The sequence below is a fragment of the Poeciliopsis prolifica genome, unplaced genomic scaffold (genome assembly GCF_027474105.1).
Source record: "Poeciliopsis prolifica strain line A6 unplaced genomic scaffold, Auburn_PproV2 SCAFFOLD029, whole genome shotgun sequence".
Lineage (NCBI taxonomy): Eukaryota > Metazoa > Chordata > Actinopteri > Cyprinodontiformes > Poeciliidae > Poeciliopsis > Poeciliopsis prolifica.
Genome location: NW_026562404.1, coordinates 3430806 through 3451703, shown reverse-complemented (window position 1 = coordinate 3451703; position 20898 = coordinate 3430806). Strand labels below are relative to the sequence as shown.

The window sequence follows — 20898 nt, the reverse complement described above, 5'->3', positions numbered from 1 at the left end:
ATAAACAAGGAGAAATGTCTCATTTGCACATTTTTTTTTCTCTTTCAGAGAATCACACAACCACTCCAACCCTTAACCCTACAAAACCTTTTTGACATAATACTCCAATAAGTCCCTGCACATGTTTTACGCCACAATACTTTTTTAGTGGGCCATTACAGCACGATTTGTCCTGCTCTTTTATCTGTCGGGTTATTCCTTATCCTTAGCTGAAGCATTTCAAAGTATGACGAGAATACAAGTTTGCGAAGGGTTTAAAACACTGCGGCAAAAGGATTCTATTTGATATTTAAAATATGAAAAACTCACTCAAAGCAGGAATATACTTGATTATTATTATTATTATTATTATTATTATTATTATTATTATTATTATTATTATTATTATTATTATTATTTCTCCACAATAGCTGCACTGGCTCCTCTCGACGTGCAGAAGCAGCGGCTCTAGTTTGTCTTTCTCGCGCTGTGGTCTGATGGAGAGAGACCTCCTTCCTGTTCGCCTCCTCCACGCATCAGTCGTGACAAGGTGCGTCGTCCACGGAGACGTCGCTTGGCAACAGCCGCCATCTTGGAAACGGATTTTTGCTGAGTTTTCAGCGCTGCTTCCTTCGCTCCGTTTTCGCAGGCGGAGGTTCGGGTACGAGGACAACAGAGGAGCTCCGCTGACGCAAGTAAGAGTGTGCTGTTTCCGTCGCGAAGAAAGTGTTGAAATAGAATTTTAAAAGTAGCACAATAGTACACAAGTTAACTTTTTTACGTTAAGACAAACTTAGAAAAAAAAGAAAGACAGACTGAGACTTCCTTAAATCTCTTTAGACAGGTTATCTATCTGCCAGACAATTAACAAATTCCTTAGCGTGGTTCAAAAGTTCACTAGGATCTTAAAACTTTTTATAAATAATTTTATCTATATTAGAATTAAATATATTTCTGTAAGCATGTTTTGAATTAGTTACTTCTTAGATCCAAACTTATAGTCATTATTAAGCAATACATTTTGTGCGAGTTTGTTTAAAAAACACCAAATGGTTTCTTGTTGGATCATTTTGAGGCAGAGATAACGTTTCAGTTCCACGCTGTAAATCAGGTCGGAGCCTGGTACGAGAAGAGCTGGGTGTTCGGGTCTCAGAGGTAATAAAATGAACATTTAAGACAGCCCACATAAAGGAAAAAACACACCTCTTAATGCATATATTTAAATGAGGAGAATACACATTCTTATAAAATGGTTTGTTTTACAGCAGAAGTTCGAATCTCTTTGTGCTGAGTGAGAGTTTCCCAGAAGATGCATCTTTTGTTTCCATTTTTACTCAGTTAATTGTTTCTGCTTTGTCATGTCTTGGACTTTTGATGATCTAGGTGAGATGCTTATTGTAACATTCTTCTTGCATTGAATTTTCTCTGGATAAAACTCTGGATATCTGACGTCTGACGTCGTATGATTGCTCTTTCTCCCTGCATATATATTGAAACACAAGAATTCGTGAAAAAGAGGAATGAATTAACGAGCTAAATCAAGTTATTCCTCTTTTTAATTCTCAACAAAAGGAAGCAATGAGCGTTTTAAAGAAACGCTGGAAGAATTACGGCGGCAAGTTACTCTGTTGCTTTAACTTTCGTTCCCGCGTTTCTGGCGGGAAAATTGGTCTTATTCTTTATTATCTTATTTTTATTTATTTTTTTTAATATGCTGCTCTCATGGATTCATTTCCGCCAATACTTGCTCATTTGTTATGATGCGTAACCATGGCACCGTGGGAAGGAGGCCACACAGGAAGTCCAAACCATTGACTTCCTGCACGCAAACTCCGCCCCGTTCACCCCCTGCTGCGTTTTTCACACAACGCGTTTGTTCATTTTCATGAAACAAAAACAAACACAAAAAAAAACAGTTAAATGATAATAAGTAATTGTTTGAAGTGAGAATTTATTGTCACACAAAAACTTTCAGACGTTCAGGAGTTAAACACGGCTTTTACTTGCTGCTGCATCCTGACTATTGATTTAGTTGGTAAATATTTAGTTGGCCAGCCAAACATTTGGTTTTGGAAATAAGTATTTAGTTTGAAATTTGAATGTCTAGATTAGAAGGTAAATATTCAGCTTTCGAAGTAAATATTTAACTTGAAAGCCAAGTATTTTATTTGTGAACTAAATAGCTGGACGGCGAATTAAATATTTACTTGGGAACGTATTTCTCCATGACTGGCTACATTTGCTGAGATACAGACTCAACACCCCAATGCATTTGTGACTAAATCTGGTGATTTTTAATAGCACCTTTAGCATCTCATTTGACAGACCAATGCAAAGCAGCACAAACAGAACCGTGTTTGCGCGCCTCTTGTCGCCGCGTAAGGTTTGTGAGCCTGGTTATCTAAGCAAGAAGTTGTCTATTAAGCCAACAATAAAAATTGTCTTTGGACTTCTGGGATATTTTTAAACCTTTTTACAGTGACAGATTGTAAATGCTAGTTAAAATGTCACTCTTTCAATGCCACTCTGGAAATAGTGCTGCTCAAAATGTTGCGTGGGTATAATCTCGTGTTTCTATCCACGTTAAGCTGGGCTTCTGGTGAAACACCTTGCCACATTTAATCAGGAAACTGTCTTACATTTTCGATGAGATCCCCAGCACACAATCACCAATGTTGGTTTATCCCTTTAAAGTCTCACCAGACTCACTTTGCAAATGATTCTTAAGTTTATATGCCTTTCTTTTCTTCAGAGGTGTTTATTTTGATCACACTTTATCTTTGCTTTATCTCCTTCATAGAATCTATATTTGGGATGATTGCTTTTGCAACGAGACGCCCTGGAAATGACATCCAGCTTTAAGAGCAAGCAACACTAGTGATCTTTTATAGGCAAATAGACTTTGGAGACAAGAACAGTATAACGTATTGTAAGTAGAGCAAGCAGAAGAAGAAACATGCAACAGTTTTGATCCTGCAGACGTTTCTTCTTTCATGTAGCTTCAGTGTGCCATAAAAGCAGATAGATCCAATAAACTATCCGCTGTAAACTGTAGAAGGGATGATTAGTGACAGTTTTGGCAGCTGTTTGTCACTTTAGTATCCTGTTGTATTTCTTTTTAAAGCAGTAAAGGTGCCTTATCATTTTTTATTTTTTATTGGCATTAATTGCTGTTTTTATCAATTTGCCTAAATTGATAAAACCAGATACAGTATCACAACGCTGTCGTGTGATGCAAACGCAGTGCCTTTGTCGCACTTCAACAACAATCTTTTGTGCGTTTCATTAGAATGTAATCGGGCAATACTAACACTGCGCGGTGGGTTTCAGGTTTTCATGGCTAAAAGTCCGGTGATTCCTGAATGAAATTGCATACTTTAATCTCAGTACAAATGCAGCTGTTCTCTAAAGGCCTCAAATGTCCCTTCGGCGTCACGATGACCAAAGAGCACTGCAGGCAAGTCGGGAAGGAAACTGCAGAGGGATTTGAAACGGGATGAGGTTATAAAACAATACCCCATGCTGCTCTGTTCGCAACCTAAAACTTCAAATCTACTGCAAACCTGAGAAACAAACGCGTTTTAGTAAGATGAGACCAAAAGCTCAGCTCTCTAGATGACATGGAAAAACCTATTTGTGGAAGAAAACTAGTACTGACCCTCACCTCGCCATCCAACAGTGAAAAAAAAAAACCCCAAAAAATGGGATACTTTACTTTTTCTCAACAGTTCAGGCTCACTGGTTAGGATTGATGGAAACATTGGTGCAGATAAGCACATGGTAAAAAAAAAAAAAGCTTGCAGCAGCTGCAGAAGACTTCAAACTGGGATGCAGGTTGTTCAGCAACATGCTGAACAACCTGCATGTTGTTACCTTTAACGTAAAGGTTAACGTAAAGTTTAATCTTTACGCTAACCTTTACGTTATTACGCTAACCTTTACGTTAATAATCGCAAGTTTAATCATAAACCTTTACCATGATCTTTGATCTTACGTCCAAAGGGCACGCAGAGTGGGCGGTGCAGCAAAAACAAAAAGCAACTATGTATGTAGAATGTATCTGCATATTGACCACGATGGATGACCACATAGACATGGGGAAGCCAGAGGACCGGAGAGGGGTGAGTATCAGTGTTTTGCTTTGCCTGATCTATCCTTGTGTCTAAATAGTCATTATGGGTGACATTTGTGTTTGTGAAATATTTTTTCTCATGTCGCCCTCCTCATTAGAGACTAACAAAAGTTTTGGCACTGGCCAGTCTTGTCTCCGCGTTTGGTTCGTCCTTCCAGTATGGATACAATGTTGCTGTCGTCAACTCTCCAGCACCAGTAACTATTTTCTTGTTTGAACCATCATTGGTACTAAGACTTGGATCAGAGACGCTTTCAGCCTTGTTCTGTTCTTTGCAGTTTATGCAAGACTTTTACAACGAAACCTACATCCGTCGTTATAATGAGCCGATGGCAGAGGGCCTCCTGACCCTGTTGTGGTCACTGACTGTGTCCATGTTCCCGCTCGGAGGCCTCTTTGGAGCTCTGATGGTGGCTCCGCTGGTTAACAAGCTCGGCAGGTGAAAACTCATTCACAGCAAGCTTTACGGTTCTGCGTCGAGGAGCAGGTCTTTAATCAGTTTTAATCCTGCAACAGGAAGGGCACCCTCCTCTTCAACAACGTCTTCTCCATCGTCCCGGCGATCATGATGGGACTCAGTGAGACAGCCGGGTCCTACGAGCTCATAATTTTGGCCAGGATCATAGTGGGAATATGTGCAGGTCGGACATTTCATTTGAAAACATTTGTTTGACAAACGTATTCAACTCAATCGTTTTTTTTTTTCATGGCAGTTAGCCCAGGCCCCGATTCCTTCAACTCTTAAAAAAGAATTGCGTCAGATGTTTGTGCTGCCATCCTCTTTACAATAATAATAAATGTTTCTGAAGGCAGTCAAAGGTCAGGGTCACAGAAATTAATATTGCTAACTTGTTCTGTTTTGTGCAGCAAAAATGTTTGGCTTCTGTGTAGCTGCTTCGGTTTTATGTAGACGAAGGGTCTGCCGTCCCTCACGTTGTACCAAAATCAAACAAAACGGGTGACAAACGTTTGTGTTGCTGAAGATTTTGTTTGTGCTGTTTGAGTAGTTATTTCTTAAAAGAAAAATCTTATTGTTTGAAATCATTTGGACTTTCTTAATTATTATATAATAATTTGAGAATGATTTATTCTCTTCTTTTTCTTTCTTTTTTTTTAACTTTTGTGTGGATGCTTGGGACCCAAAGCAACCCATTGTTCATTTTACGCAAAGTTAGTCGGCTCATTATCACAGAAGGGCTGAAACCTGCGGAAAAGACTGTGATAAATTATTCAACAATTATGATTGGTCAGTTTCCTTGACTGACGTTACATTCTGCCAATAAAATAGAGAGAAACATCTTTTTTTTTAAATCATTTTTTATCACTTTGAAGATAAATGTTTTTGACCACTGAAGGATACATGTTTGCAGTTTGGTGACCTAAAAATGTAAACCTTTAAATTCCCCATTTGGCAAAAAAAATCAAATCTGGTCACCTCTCCTTTCCTTAAGTTTTTTTCTTGTTGTTGCCTCCATTGACCTCTTTTGGTTTCGCACCTTACCACTGCACACTGCCAATCAGTTTAGGATCAATACCTGGAAGTAAATTCACTTACTTTGAAAAACTGACAGAGTTATTAGGTTCAAAATGTGATGACCGCTTTGTTATCTGGTTTGAGTTTGATAATAACCTCTTGAGGATGATAAAGAACACGTCACTGTATTTATTCAACATCGGTTCATCTTCAACAAGAGCTAGTTCCAAATTCAGTCTTTTTGTTGATTAAAATAAAATGTACTTTAAAGTCACTGACTTAATAAAAAGACAAAAAAAACTCCTCTCATTCATGCATTTCAATGCTTTTATCACATGGAAAAACGTGATAAATCAATCCAGGCAGATTAGTTTTTAATTGCAGTCATGTTTAACCAGATAGGATGTGCTGTGAGTTTGTTGCTTTGCCCTTTGAACTTCCACAGTTAGAAGTGCAGATTAATTCTGAATAACTGTCAGATAACAAACATTTCCCCCTCGAATCAAACATCTTGTTTCTGTTTGAGCACATTATGTTACAAAATCAGTCAGAAGAATGTTCTTGGTTGTAACATGGTGAAATGGGAAAATGTTACAAAGGTTGAAATACTTTTGCAAAGCGTTGCAGTTCAGGCTGGTGTATATATTGTATTTCTCCCCATCCATGTTTGCAGGTCTGTCGTCCAACGTGGTGCCAATGTACCTGGGCGAACTCGCACCCAAAAACTTGCGAGGAGCCATTGGAATCATCCCACAGCTCTTCATCACTATTGGCATCCTCGTTGCGCAAGTGTTTGGCATCAGGAGCCTGTTGGGCAACAACACAGGTGCTCATAAATCCGGGTGTTACTTTATTCCTCACACTCAGCCTTCAACTGAAACCTGACCGTGTCCTGATCCAGGCTGGACCCTCATGCTCGGCTTGACCGCCATCCCCGCTGTGATCCAGTTGATTTTCCTGCCGTTCTTCCCAGAGAGTCCCAGGTACTTGCTCATCCAGAAGAAAGACGAGGAGAACAGCAAGAAAGGTAAGAAGCCAGGACAGAAAACAAACCGTTTCACGCGGCCGCATCGAAACTCAACGCAGTTGAGGTCTGGTGTGTTTTGCCCCTCTCAGTGTTGCAGCTTCTGCGTGGCTGGGATGATGTGGACGACGAGATAGGAGAGATGCTTCTCGAGGAACAGTCAGAGCAACTCGAGGGTCGCCTGTCGGTGGTCTCCCTGCTGTCCCAGAAGAATCTCCGCTGGCAGCTCTACACCATCATCGTTTTGAACATGGGCCAGCAGCTGTCCGGGGTCAATGCGGTGGGGCATCATTCATTTTGGCCTTCAAAACCCTGACATCTGTTTTACTTTAAACATTGTCTACTACAAAGCACCACCATTTATTACCAGCCCCGTCCGCACCTCTTTCAGCCACGCATTTCTTTCACAGATCTACTACTACGCAGATAGTATCTATGGATCTACCGGAGTGAATGAGCAGGACGTCCAGTACATTACTGTGGGAACAGGTGCAGTGAATGTCTTCATGACCATAGCTGCTGTAAGTACCCTGATAAAATAAAGTAGAAGAGCTAAAATCTGCAGTCTAATTGTGGCAGCTTGTAGCTCCAGCTCTGAACAGGAAGCTTGTTCTCACAGGTCTTCATCGTGGAGTCCTCAGGCCGACGGCTTCTTCTTCTTACGGGATTCGGGGTCTGCTGCGGGGCCTGTGTGTTGCTGACCGTGGCCCTCAACTTCCAGGTAAGCTGTGAAAGCTGCAGCATGACTCAGATTTAACACGACACTCTGGTGCCCTCTGCTGGCCTTTTTTTAAAATAGCGTTCTCTGTTTTTATGGTTTTTGTTCGTTTTTTGGGCCACTGTTTGACATTTTAAAGCATCAGACATCTTTATTTACGGACAATCGATCTCAGTCTTGTTCCCTTGAGTCTCAAAGCCTGAAGTGGCCTTGTAGCCACTTCCAGACTGATACATGTCAATCACATTAAGGTGATGAATCTGGCCGAGCAGACTGGGGAACAACCAGTTAAAGTCACACCCCGTGATAGAGCAGCTTTAGGGAAATGAGGATGTGCAAAAACATCTTTATACACCCAAGGAAACAAAAAGTAATCAATTACTATTACAAGTCCTTAGGCACTTGGATTAATTGACAAAAGGGTAGCAGAATTTTTTCAGCTATATTAGCTTACTATGATTTATAGTATTGTAGAACATTGTGTTACAATTGTTTAATTCTTGTAAAGAAGTGTTTCGGATTGTTTTTGGGATGGAAACATAAGACTTTGAAACTTTGTAAAGGTCCCACCTGCATTTTATATGCAAGTATATTACACTCTGAAGACTGTGAAAATATTTTAAGCAATAAAGTTTAACCTTTACTTTCTGTAGTAAATAAGAGAATGCCCAAACCTTGCAGCGACTCTTATATTTAATGCATACACTCCCCCTGCTTGGCTGTTTTCACTGCCTCTATTTCAATAAAGGTTATGAAAACATCCTGCTGTTATTATATAGGATATATCAACTGTCTGGATATACAGGTTGAAATGCCCCAGAACTGTCTGAAGAAGCACAGGCAATCACAAAAAATGAAGAAAAACATTACGCTATAATCTCAGAGAATGCCAGGTTGCAATTATAACGACCTGCTATAATCCTGCACAAATGACAGGATTCATTTGTGCAGAACAATTTAAGAAATAAATATTCCAGCAATCGCACAAATAATTCATGTAATTTAGACGTTTCAATCAGGCAAACGACTGAATAAGAAAAATAAGAAAAGACTGCTCTGCGGGGTTTGATAGTTCACACCTGCAGCTTGCACCTGCTCCAAGGAATAAAACGATGATCCCGCATCTCTGTTTGCTGAGGTTGCTAAAAATCAGAGACACAAAATACCAGCAAGAACTTCTCAGTGATAGATGGACGTAGCGCAGAGCACGGTCCGTCCTTAAAAGCGTTGCATTCAGACTGATAGCAGTGACGTTGCACAATGACGATGAATGAACGCAGTAGGCCACTGTGGAAACAATGCTAATTCATATCGCTTTTGTTTATTGCTTTGCGTCCTATTAGACTTCATGGCATTTACGCTCATGGGCAATTACTAGGCAAGTCTTATTTTTGTCAATCAGTAACTGCAGGGCCCTCTTTGATCAAGCCCTAATATCTTTTTGATCTCAAGAGTTCTGCATCTGTCTGAGAGATATGATTTTTTTGCTTTTCAGAGTCAGTTAAATCCCATTTTACCTAAAGAGAAGAAGAATCTGACCAATGATTTTAAGTATCTTGATATATAGTGTTGACCTCCTCAGGTCACGGCCTCCATCATTACACAGATACACATCACCAACAGTGATTGAATCCATAAGCATTCGAGTTTGTCCAGCTTGGAGTTAGAAAATGATAATATGGTCAAAATACTCTCTTGCCAAAGCGTGTTTTGTAGGTAGTTTATCTTTTATGTTGCAAACAAGTGAAGGGATTAATGGAAACATTGCCTGTTTGTTGGTAGGAGAGCGTATCGTGGATGCCTTACATCAGTATCATTTGTGTCATCGTCTACGTCATGGGACATGCCATCGGACCCAGTAAGTCTGACCCACCTGTGGTTATTTACTCACACGCTGCTTACAACAGACCGCTCCATTATCTGAAGTGCTGCTTGGACCAGACATGTAATCACAGATTCTGTAAATTCAGCACTCTGTCATGGCAGCCTCCTCTCTTCGGCTTGAGAGGACTGGTGTGTGTTGCAGTGTTTCGGATGTGGTTAACCCCGTGTGTGCGTGTGTGTGTACGCGTGCGTGCGTGTGTGTGTGTGTGTGTGCGTGCGTGTGTGTGTGTGTGTGCGTGCGTGCGTGCGTGTGTGCGTGTGTGCGTGTGTGTGTGTGTGTGTGTGTGTGTGTGTGTGTGCTCGGCAGGCCCCATTCCAAACGTGGTGACCACTGAGATGTTCATGCAGTCGGCTCGGCCAGCGGCCTTCATGCTTGGTGGCTCCATCCACTGGATTTCCAACTTTACTGTGGGCCTCATTTTCCCCTTCATGGAGGTTGGTTAAACAAGAGACACCAAAGCAGCTGAAGCTTATTTTTTTCAATATGTTTTTATATTACGTCCAAATGTTTTTTTTTTTATTTGTTCAAATTGAAAGCAGCAAGGCGAGTCACCGTTATAATATTTATATCTAGTAAAAATTTAGTTTCCTCTACTTAACATATATATTTACTTTTCTGCCATGAAGGGAATTATATTTAATAGACAAACCAAAGTATTTACCCCTTGAATTTTGTCTTCTTTTGTTTTATTGGGATTTTGTATCATAGGCCAACACAAAGTGCCACAAGTAAAGCAAAGGGATGCATGGTTTTCATACATTTTCTTCTCTACTCATCAGTTTCTTTAAATAGCCATCTCCTTAGTTAATAGGGTTCATCTGGTTTTATTAGATGTATGCGATATTGCATATGTTGTTTTTTTTAATCTGCTGCCAAGTAAACAAAGAGCATGATGCCAGTGCTCTTTGCTTATGTTTGACACATCATCAAATGTCTTCTCTTTAACTTAAGTCTTTTTGTAGGTCTTGAATGATGTTGTTCAAACCTAGGACAGAATTTGGACATAGTTTCTAAGTATCTGCAAAACACTTGAATAGCATTCACACAATTTACTTGCGCTTTTTCCTAAATAAACCAAGTGCAAAATATTACAATTTGAGAGCAACTCAAAGTGAAAATATTTTTTTCATTTTTATGGTAGAGTTGAGAAACTACAATACACAAATAGAATAAAATTTCAAGATGGAATCTGGATCTAAAGTATCAATTCTACCACACTGGTATCGACCCAATGCCGATATCGACTTGGTACCGATGTTATAGATGTCTTGAATCCGTCCTTTCAACTTCAGCTGGAAAAAAAAAATCCATTGAAAGTTTGCAGTTGGCCTCAAGGTATGAAGGGGACGCAGCAAACATGTGGAAGAAGTTGCTCCAGTGAAACGAGAACATTTGGACATTTTTCATCATACTTCATAATCATGCGTAACTTCATGTTGGTCTGTCACACATGCAGTAAAATCTCAATGACATAAGGTCGGGGTTGTAAAGTCTCAAAAAATAAAAGTCTGGCGCCCATGAAGATTTTTTTACAGCTCCAGGTTTTTGAGTTGATCCATGCTGAATCTGAGACTCCTCAGAAACCGCCATGGTGGTGTTGTGTTTAACTTTGAGATGATATGGCCAAAGTTTGCAGCTCGAAGTCTGTTCATGTTCACGGTTTATATCCAGCGATTCTGAATGTGTAACAGGTTTGTAAACCAGTACTGGGCCTTTCCAGTAAGGACACATCATGCGCCCATTAGCTTTGGCTCAAGCCGTTCTCTTTTAATAAACACGGTGGTAAAACCATCAAGATGAAGAAAAACACAACAAATGAAAAAGAAAACAAGTGTGGAATGTGTTTAGGTAGAAGAAACCAAAACAATCCAGAAGAGTATTTCAATAAGATCAACTCGTCTCACTTCACCTTGACTTGACTTCCTCTCCAAAAAGGATGGTTTAATTAGAAGCAGCCCTTGATGTCATTTTGATGAGACATGATTTTCCATACAGCTCCAGTTGCTAAACGCTTGTGATGGTCACTCACAGTGGGCAGGAGTACTTGGTCCAGAGGACTAAGAGGACTCCTGAGGACTAACAGATCACTTTCCCTGTCCTTCTCTCTTTCAGAAAGGCATGGGCCCCTTCAGCTTCCTCCTTTTTTCCGTCATCTGCTTTTTGACGCTGATTTACCTCTTGATCGTGATGCCCGAAACCAAGAACAAGACCTTCCTGGAGGTTTCCCAGATGTTCGCCCAGAGGAACAAAACGGATATGAAAGAGTTGGAGGACGAATTGAGAAGCGACAAAGAGATACTGGATAAAATACAGAAGATGGTAGACTTATAAGGAAATAAATGAAAGCATTGAGAAGAAATATTATTCCTATTATATTGAGTGGTTTTATTTAGACTCTATTCTTTGTCTTTGCAAGGATTTAGTCTCAGGCTGTTTGGATATCGTTGAGCATTCTTCTGCAGGTTAAAAATACAACAAGCAGATGCCACTCCACGGGCAGAGGTGTGAATGCACGCACGAGTCATTAAAGAGGCCAAAACCTTTCATGTAGGTCTTTATTTATGAAGCAAAGACATGAATACATGGATGAAGCCGTGACACACATTTTAAATATTGATCTGCAAGAGCCTGGCGGGCATTTTATCCTTCATGACCATAAACATTAAAAAAAGCTCACACCATCAGCTGTCATGTTGTGGGGGGTTTTGCGGCGCGGTACAGAGGAGGCTTTTCAGGAGTACGGCGGCATATTTCTACGTTAGGACCTTTCCATGGGAATTAACTGGAATTCAAAGAAACAAGTGGGAATAAACCTCAACTGTACAGCTCGTAAAAGTAATTTATTGCATTATTGGGAGCAAAACAACCAGATTTCATGCATATATACTTTTTACTATTCCTCATATATAGGATACTGCTTACTGCCAGGGGAATGAAGCCCGCCCTCCCCCCACATGCACTCTGCATTCCTCCACAGATGATTTCCAGGCTATTGAAGCCACACATTCGAACCCAGAGATCACCGAAAGTCAAGCACCAGTTGTTTATCGTTTGCAAATATTTCTCTTTATGGTAAGAGTAAGTTTTAATACTCATGTATAATGTTTAAATGACCTCCAAATGCCAGCTAATTCCCCTCCAATTCACACGGAGAGAGTCAAATTTGGAATATTTTACTTGGAATGTGTTGAGCCACATCAGGAGCACCTGTACTGGTTGTCCAGCTGCACGCCGCCGTACATCTTGAACCTGCTGGCCCCCCAGCTCAACACGTTCCCCACCATGCTGCTGTTCCTCTCGCACAAGTACTGGTCTCGGATCTCCGCGGTGGTCAGCACGTAGTCCCACACGTTCACGTCCGTCATCTTACCCACGAAGGCGTCCGTGTCGGAGATCCCGAGAACCCCGTCCTGGTCTTTGCCCAACACGAACGCGCCGGCGAGGTTGATTATGTGGCTGCTCTGCAGGTGCCTCTGCTCCCCCACCTTGCCGTTGATCCACAGGTCCACCCCGCCCGAGTGGGACGACCAGGTGACGCAGTAGTTGGTCCAGTCCTGGGTATTGAAGCTGTGCGGCATGTTGACAAACTCGTCGCCGATCCAGAGGCCCACCTCCCTCGCATTCGCGTCCTCGCTGATGGAGACCATCAGCTCGTTGTCGCGGCCGCCGCTGGAGTAGGAGATGACGGTGTGGACCCCCGGGGCCCTGAGGAGAACATGCGTGCAGACGGTGAAGGCGTCCAGATCCATGCGGTGGAGGGGAGCCAGAGCGTAGCTGACGGAGTTTCTGTCTTCAAAGTTGAGCACCAGAGGAAAGAGCTCCCCGTACTCTGGAGAAGAAACACAACGAGAAACATCTTCAAAGCGTGGTCTGGTTTCAAAGCTAATGGGCATTTGGATTCTCTTCAGCACAAAGAGTCGAGTTTTCTGTTTGTTTGGCCATGAAATGTTACACTCAAGATGAAGTCTGCCTTTAAAAAGTAACGTACATATCTTCTTTGATGCAGCCGATTAAGATGGTTTTGAAGTCATGAAAAAGGATGTGTTTTGTGGGAACTACTTCATCATATTACTTCTGCTAAAGCTGATCACGAGACAGACTGAAACTCGCCACCTTTCTTCATTTATTACAGATACTAATTAAGGCATATAATCAATCAGCAGGCCCAATCTGGCACTCGTCAGGCGTTCCTAACAGTGACTGGTCAACATTGAGCTCGGTTCAACCCAATAGCTCCGCAATCCATCAAAATGTTTTGTTTTTTTTCTAGCCAGATAATCAGATTGAATCTTGAGCCTCAACCCAAACACACATGAAGCAGAACTGGTCGGTGTTTGTGTGTGTGTGTTATTTGAAATATTTGCATGTTATACATTGGCTTTAAAGTCAGTGCCCTGGTATTCAGCTGTGTGTTTATTGTGAGAGTATGTTTTTTTGTTGAAAAAAAAAATGCAATATTGGGTGACATGCAAAAAACTGTACCATATTTGGAAGGCCTTGAGCTGAAGCGTTCTCCCATTCCTAGAGAGGAATAAATAAAAGCGGTTACAAAGGTCCAAAGGAGATTTTCCACTCACTGCGCTCAGATCCAACAGTTTCAAGCACCTGAATACATATTCTTTCCAAGAGAAGTTATCAGACCCTCGATCTTCAGGAGCTTAGATTCGATTTCATCTTGCTGACAAAACGCTGCGGAGGCAAAAACAAAAAGCAAAACAAAGATGACCGAAATGAAAAAAAGAACAACAAAATAGCTCTGCAGATTCGCCTGGGTTTCTGAGGAACCAGCGATTGACGGGTCATCACGCACTTCCTTTCCCAAGGCGTGGCAGGAAGGAAGACTCCACAACGCGGTCGTTGAGCGGCTGAGCGATGCGGTAATCGTTCCACAGGGTCTTGTTATCCAAGTCCATCAGAGTGCCCTCCAGCTTCCTGATCTGGGTGCAGCACAAAGAGGGTAAGACAAATGAAACCAGTAAGACCACTTCTAGTCTGGGCTTGCTTCCTCCACGTGCTTTTCCCCCGTCATACCTGGTTGTGTGACAGAGTGATGGGCGTGTCGAACACGGTCCAGATGATGCTCTCGTAGCAGGGCGGCGTGGTGAGGGAGCCCTCGTACCTGAAGAAGTGGCTGAGGTTCTCGGGGAGCATGGAGCGCACGTCGATGCTGGATATGTTCATGCTCTGACCTGACAAGGGACGCAACGTCGAGTCAAAGGGGCTCTGAGGAGGTCGAGGTGCGAAGAGGAGACCCGTGCGTGCGGGGAGAACTCACCCGCATACTTGATTTTCTCCAGGTTGGATATGAAGTCGCTGTAATAGGTGTTCTCAAAATGACCGTACTGGAAATGAAGCAGAAAGTCTTGGCTTGCTTTACTTGTGTCAAAGGGAAATCATTTTGTCACTCCCGTAGTTTTGGTTTGTAGAGTCTCGCACTGTAATGACTTTACTTCTGGGTGCTTAAAAATCCTCCCTGGCGAGACTATAAAACATGTCATTCAAGGCCTTTACTGTATGAAACATGCTAAGAAATTAACTTCTCTCTTAGATTCTCTGAAAGAAAATATTTCTGTCAAAGCCACATTTAAGTTGTTGCCACATTTAGGCTGTTGCAAATGTGGCAACAGCTTAAATGTTCGTAAAATTGAGCGAGCAGAATATACCTTTGTGATGTTTTAGACTTCAGATGTTGGCTTTCGTCTCCAACCGATCCGAGTTAGTACTAAATCAAGACAAGCTAAGGTTTATCTCCACCTGGGAAGATCTTTACCGCTTTGACCTTTCACCATAAAACCTCGAACAGCATTTGATGGAGGGATGTTCTGCCAAATTAAAATTAAATTCTACCCCCCAAAGCAGCATTTCTCCTTTCAAATTCAAAAGGTCCAACAGAGACAGACAGACTGCTCTGTGCTGCTGTCAAAGTTGGATGTCGGCTGAGGTCGTTGCCACAGCAACGACCTCATAGGACAGGGGAGGAAGTGTCTCAGAGGTCAGACTTGTCGCAGACTGCTGGATAAAACTCTCTTTCAACTCTCTTTCCTCCGCCAAATACTCAATGAAGCCTTCAATACATTATGGCAAAAACAATCAACTTCAAAGACCACCAGATTACTATTTATACATATTTTTAGCACAAAGACGTCTTTGAAACTTCCTGCAACAGAACAAAGGCTCATTTTTCTTCTCAATTTTTTTTCCTGAGGTGAATAAGGTGCCGAACTGAGCAGACAAGCAGAGGAAGAAGTGTTTGTGGCTCACGTACGTCATAGACAAAGGCGAGCACTGCCAGGCCGTCCGACTTGTCTTTGGCCTCAGAAAAGCTGTTGTACTTCTCTGAATTATAGTGAACAACGTGGAGCTGCAGGAAACAAAGAACACATTAGCTTGGAGCTGAAAAAAACAAAACAATCCTGTACGGATTTTTTTTTTTTGGGCTCTGTTTTACTGTCTCACCCACCTCCGCCATGTAGCGGCTGCCGTCTATGGTGTGCTCCGCCCCGCTCTCCTCCAGGTCCAGGCCGCCCCAGTGCAAGTGCATCTGGACAGCTGTGAACTGTCCCGGGAGACCCTTGGTGATCTTCATGGAGGAAGGCAGGTCGATTTGAACTGAGGCCAGCATAAAGATTTCATCACTGGATCATGAATACTTTACAGTGCAGCTGTTGAGTTTCAGACGTTTACAACCAGATGGCATGAAACAGATGAGAAGACAGACTTTGTACTGTATCTGATATATATATATATATATATATATATATATATATATATATATATATATATATATATATATATATATATATATATATATATATTCACCCTTGTCCCTAGTGGGGTCAGGAGCTGCGCTCCGGGCGAGAGGCGGGGTACACCCTGTACAGATCGCCAGTCTGTTGCAGAGCAACACAGAAACAAACAACCATGCACACACACGCTCACACCTAGAGAGAATTTGGAAAGACCAATTTACCTAACATTCATGTTTTTGGACTGTGGGAGGAAGTGGGAGTACCCAGAGAGAATCCACACATGCACAGGGAGAACATGCAAGACTCCGGTCCGGGAATTGAACCCAGGACCTTCTTGCTGCAAGGCAACAGTGCTGCCAACTGCGCCACTGTGCAGCCAGATATAATTTCTGCTGGAATCATTTGTAATCTATTCATATTTCTATGTCAAAGAAATTTCAAAAGAAATTAAGTAGTGTTGAATTATTATTATTATTTTTTTATATGGATCACATGGCTAACTATCAGGGACAATAATGAGCCAAAACCTTCAGCTTAATGGTCAGTCATTCCTACTCTTTGTCACTCTTACCTGTGTGCCCGTTGTTGGTCATGCGGAAGTTTCCCTTCTGAGGGCCATACCCGCTCAGCTCCAGCTGCAGCATGTTCTGGTTGAACTTGACGTTGCGCCGCTGGATGTCAATCGGCGACTGCTTCTTGCCTCCACATGCTGGGTATTTGGTTGCCCAGTGCATCTGGTCCAAGGCTCCCTCTGTGTTGAAGACAGGCAGACGTTTATCCACCATCAGAAGTAATAATAATAATAATCATCTTGATTATTATGATGATGATGATGATGATGATGATGATTGATGATGATTATTATTAACAATAAAAGGTGCACACCACTGGAATACCACGTCTCCTAATATTCGCATCGATCATTATGTTTATGTTATGACTGTTTGTAGAAGGATTTAAAACACACGCACGCACGCACGCACGCACACACACACACACACACACACACACACACACACACACACACAAAGAGCGCACAGAACTTGTTCAACTGGATGTTGCCGGTGCGGACATTGGATATTGTTGGTTATTCACCGCACAAATGTTAACAGCAGCTGCTCTATCCAACTACCAGTATAATTTTTTCCGATGGATGTGTCATAACAAGCCCCAAATGCCGCCGTGGTTTTCCCAAAATGTACTTGGCAGATGTTGCGCGCATGGCAAGGAAACAGCAATTCAACACCCAGGATTCACGTAAAAATTAAAAAAAAAAAAAAAAAAAAAAAAAGTGATAAACCCACTCGAGTTACAGAAAAATACACAAATAAATAAAATTAAATGTAAAAAATCAACAAAAGTTTTTTTTTAACCTATTCAAGTCTAGCAAGCGCGGCGCTACTTTACGCGCGTTTTACGCACCGGGACGCGGTCAGTTTCAGTCATGCAAAACAAGACTTTACCAGTTATTTTTCCAAAAAGCGGAAAGGAAGCCCACCTTTGTACGTCCAGTGTATATCAGTGTGGGCTCCGGCATTAACCAGGCACACAAGAGCGGCGGAGACAAACGCGGAGAGGATCTCCATCGCTGCGCCCTGGAACCGTCACGCAGGACACTGACACCCCGCAGAGGGCTGCTCTCTGCATTTAACCCACATGTGGGGAGGGGAGGTGTTTCTCTCTGCTGAAACCGCCCAGGGCGCTTCTCAGCAATGCGAAAGTGACTGGAAAAGGCAGCAATCCGACTCTGAAATATGTTCCTAATTTAGTTCAGGCTTGAATTGAATTGTTATGGGGAAGAAAATGAACTGGCTGTTCTTGTCAGAACGTTTACAATTTGTACAGATAACAAATCTGATCTCTTTAATTGTTGTTGTTTGTTTGTTTTTAAAAGAATCACATATTGGATGAACATATCTTTACATTTTTTACTCTTTCTCTCATGGAAGAGTCTCTTTTGTATCCTCTCCAGTAGCTGTGAAAAGGTGCTCAGATGAACAGAATATGCCCGATTTGTGTCAGACTTCAAAGGAAGCTGAACAAGCAGAGTCATGTCAATGTCACTGTGTTGGTGCAGACCTAAGACATTCTCAGAAAAAAAAGAGGGGACAGATCCAGGTTGATAAAGCCATTCCATTATCAGGTGATCTGATTAAGTGACACTAAATTATACAGAGCATCACTTTGAGCGCCAGTTGCAACATGTCTAACTTCAGATGTCCGACCTGCTGTCAACCAGATTTCCTTCTCCAGTGTGTGAATGTGTGTGTGCCCTTGGATGTTGTAACAGGGAAAATGAATCAGCAGCTTTATTGGATTGCTCAACTATATCTTTTTCATTCATTCACAGTACTCCTCATCCCCCCTTTTTTTTATAACTTGGAGACTAACCAAAAGGTGAACGTGTACTTGACAAACGCTTTCCAAATGCTGCAGGTTCAACAATAACACTCGGTTGTTTTGTTCCTTATTTCGATTGTTGCACATATGTATCATTCCTCCTCTCTGTTTTTCCCAGTATCTTAGTTTACTCCGTTCTCTTGCATAAGAGATGTTTAATCTCAATGGAATTTTCCTGGTGAAATAAAAGTTAAATAAACCCCCGTAATTAATCTCATGTGATTCACTGCATTTTCTTCAGCCAACATTTCCTTCCCAGTTTGGTCCATAGTCCTCTCTTGCACTCGGGTTCGGCCGGTGGCCTTTGCTCAACATCTCTGGCAGGCGACTCCTTTTCAGTGTCAGGTTCTATAGATCAAACCTCCTCAAAAGCTCTTGGCACGTATTCTTCTCTCTTTAGGCTGTGACTTCTACCTCCTGGTGTACGGCTACCTAGATGTCAACGTGCGTGTCCAAATGATGTTTGGTTTTCAGGCCCATGTCTGACTCAGAATATCCAAACGACGGTTCTTTAGTCTCAGAGAGTTGGAGAGTCCAGTTTATATCTGTTTCTTTACTCTGAGTGTCCGACCGACACCTTTTCAATCACTGTGTGTTTGTTTAGTTAGTTTCCCTTGAGGCATCAGTTTTATTGTTCTTTGCACAACGTTTACAGCTCGGTTAGTCTCACCTGCCTTGTCTCCTTTTCTATTAACACCGCTCCCGTTAGAGTTTCAGGAACTCCTTGTCAGTTTATAACTACAAACTACCTGTTGGACAGCTTTTGTTCCCACCGCTGTTTAAGAGTATTCACCCTCTGGTGTTGCTGCCAGTTTTTGAATCGTTTGAAGGTTTAGATACAGAGTTTCGTTTGATATCTTTATGCCAACCTGGAAAGTGTATCTAAAAATGCACTTGGTTCACTTTAACACAAAAAATTGACACAATATTGAGAAGATACTCAAAAAGCATAAGATCAACACATGAAAACATCCCGAATGAATTCTAATTTGAAGCTGGAAGTGGGTGCGAGAATTTTTAACAGTGATGCCTTTGGTCCACTATATTTGCTTTCAGCACTACAAGATACCTGGTAATGGCTTTTTCCAAAGGAAACTTGTACATTGAACAAAAACTATGAGCCAAACAAAGCTCCCACACTGCAGGGCATTATTGATGTTTCATGCTGCTTTAGTGGGTTTTATTAGCAAGTAAATCTACCGAATGACGTAGTGGGAACCTGAAATATGAACTTCTGATGGTACAACTTAACTTCTTGAAGATCACCAGAGAAAAAAAAAACATACTTTTTCTTAGTCTGGTGATACAAAGACAACATTAAATAATAATATGCTCCCTGGTCTATTCTTCTTTCCATGAGCTCTGTCATACAGGATTGTTACCTAAAGCCACCCTGGCACAGCTGATGCACTTGAATGAATGAGTGCAATTAACTGGAGGAACAGTAAAGCTTTTGTCACACAGACTAGATAAATAAGAAACCTAATCCACTGCAGGGTAAGATACCTGGAGTTTGCTTTGTGTCAGCTCAGAGTCTGCCTCAGTGAAGTGAGGAAGAACAAGGGTAGTCTTCACTTCGCCCATATTATGTTTTCCATTTTTCTTGACTCTGTCGTTATGGTTATAGGTGCTGTCATGGCGAAAGTATGTTTCTATGATTCTCGGTGAGTGTTGGGAAAACCTTTATCTGCTCCGTCTACAAAGTTTAAATGAGAAAGTAGCAGCCCGAAGCCGCTGATTAAATGTGAGTTTACACAATGTCAAGACGCGAGGAGATGAGCCATGACCTTCAAGGAGCAATTCTTGCTGCCTGCTCAGCAAACTAAGAGGGACTAAAAGGCCATTTCCAAACTGGCAAACCTTTTAAGCAATTACTAATCTTCACTTCAATCTGAGACCGTGCAACCTTCACAGAAATGGCAAAATCAAACAAAACAATCTCTATATATCTGATAAAAGGTCACGCTTATTGTCACATGTGTGTCTTCTTGGACAGATTTGCAAAAGCAAGCCAAACCTCTCAAAAAAAAAAAAAAAAGAAAAAAACCTCAAGACTTCTGCAAAAGTCTTCTTTGGAGAGATAAGACAAAGATGTTATCGTGTCTTAATGACCTGCACCATGTTTGCAACCGAAAACAGTAACGCAACTGGCAGGCATGATTGGACGTTGAAGATATCGGCTTGTTTTGCAAGTAAGTTTATATATATATATATATATATATATATATATATATATATATATATATATATATATATATATAGTTTTTTTTTTTTGCATTTTGTGTGATGCACACACAAAAAAAATTCAACTACTAATGAAGTAAAAACACTGAACAAATGGCAACCTAACTGAGCAGAAAAACACATGGTGCAATATATATATATATATATATATATATATATATATATATATATATATATATATATATATATATATATATATATATAATATATAAGCAAGTAAGTATAACACAAAATATAATAAAATATATTTATTTATAATAAATATAATAATGATTACTTTATGTTATTGCTGC

The 20898-nt window shown here is 41.2% G+C and overlaps 2 protein-coding genes across 3 annotated transcripts; one reads left to right on the top strand and one right to left on the bottom strand.

Moving 5' to 3' along the window:
* The first annotated feature begins 563 nt into the window (after positions 1 to 563).
* On the top strand, positions 564 to 11576 carry slc2a1a (solute carrier family 2 member 1a). Of its 2 annotated transcripts, XM_055049771.1 has the most exons (14): positions 564 to 674; positions 2780 to 2908; positions 3982 to 4100; positions 4210 to 4308; positions 4390 to 4550; positions 4628 to 4752; positions 6259 to 6411; positions 6487 to 6612; positions 6702 to 6889; positions 7020 to 7130; positions 7229 to 7330; positions 9110 to 9185; positions 9519 to 9646; positions 11325 to 11576. In XM_055049771.1, exons 3-14 carry the CDS (start codon positions 4023 to 4025, stop codon positions 11541 to 11543), a joined length of 1566 nt encoding a protein of 521 aa, XP_054905746.1. In that variant the 5' UTR covers positions 564 to 674; positions 2780 to 2908; positions 3982 to 4022; the 3' UTR covers positions 11544 to 11576. The 2 variants fall into 2 exon arrangements, with proteins under 2 accessions (XP_054905746.1, XP_054905747.1); XM_055049772.1 differs by lacking the exon at positions 2780 to 2908.
* A 195-nt stretch (positions 11577 to 11771) lies between these two features.
* ca6 (carbonic anhydrase VI) lies at positions 11772 to 17576 on the bottom strand. Its single transcript, XM_055049770.1, has 10 exons — positions 17460 to 17576; positions 16533 to 16712; positions 15673 to 15821; positions 15478 to 15573; positions 14488 to 14554; positions 14244 to 14401; positions 14023 to 14149; positions 13818 to 13901; positions 13695 to 13733; positions 11772 to 13041 (listed from the first exon to the last, which is right to left on the bottom strand). Exons 1-10 carry the CDS (start codon positions 17545 to 17547, stop codon positions 12410 to 12412), a joined length of 1620 nt encoding a protein of 539 aa, XP_054905745.1. The 5' UTR covers positions 17548 to 17576; the 3' UTR covers positions 11772 to 12409.
* Positions 17577 to 20898: the final 3322 nt, after the last annotated feature.

Bases quoted from the DNA above. Each gene is read 5' to 3' on its own strand.
- slc2a1a (XM_055049772.1), top strand. From the start codon at position 4,023: ATGTATGTAGAATGTATCTGCATATTGACCACGATGGATGACCACATA. The intron at 6,412-6,486 runs GTGCTCATAAAT...GTCCTGATCCAG, and splicing joins CCTGTTGGGCAACAACACAG to GCTGGACCCTCATGCTCGGC. The intron at 9,186-9,518 runs GTAAGTCTGACC...TGTGCTCGGCAG, and splicing joins GGGACATGCCATCGGACCCA to GCCCCATTCCAAACGTGGTG.
- ca6 (XM_055049770.1), bottom strand. From the start codon at position 17,547: ATGGAGATCCTCTCCGCGTTTGTCTCCGCCGCTCTTGTGTGCCTGGTT. The intron at 15,574-15,672 runs GTGGGTGAGACA...TGTTTCCTGCAG, and splicing joins GCAGCCGCTACATGGCGGAG to CTCCACGTTGTTCACTATAA. The intron at 14,150-14,243 runs GTATGACGGGGG...TGCTGCACCCAG, and splicing joins TCACTCTGTCACACAACCAG to ATCAGGAAGCTGGAGGGCAC.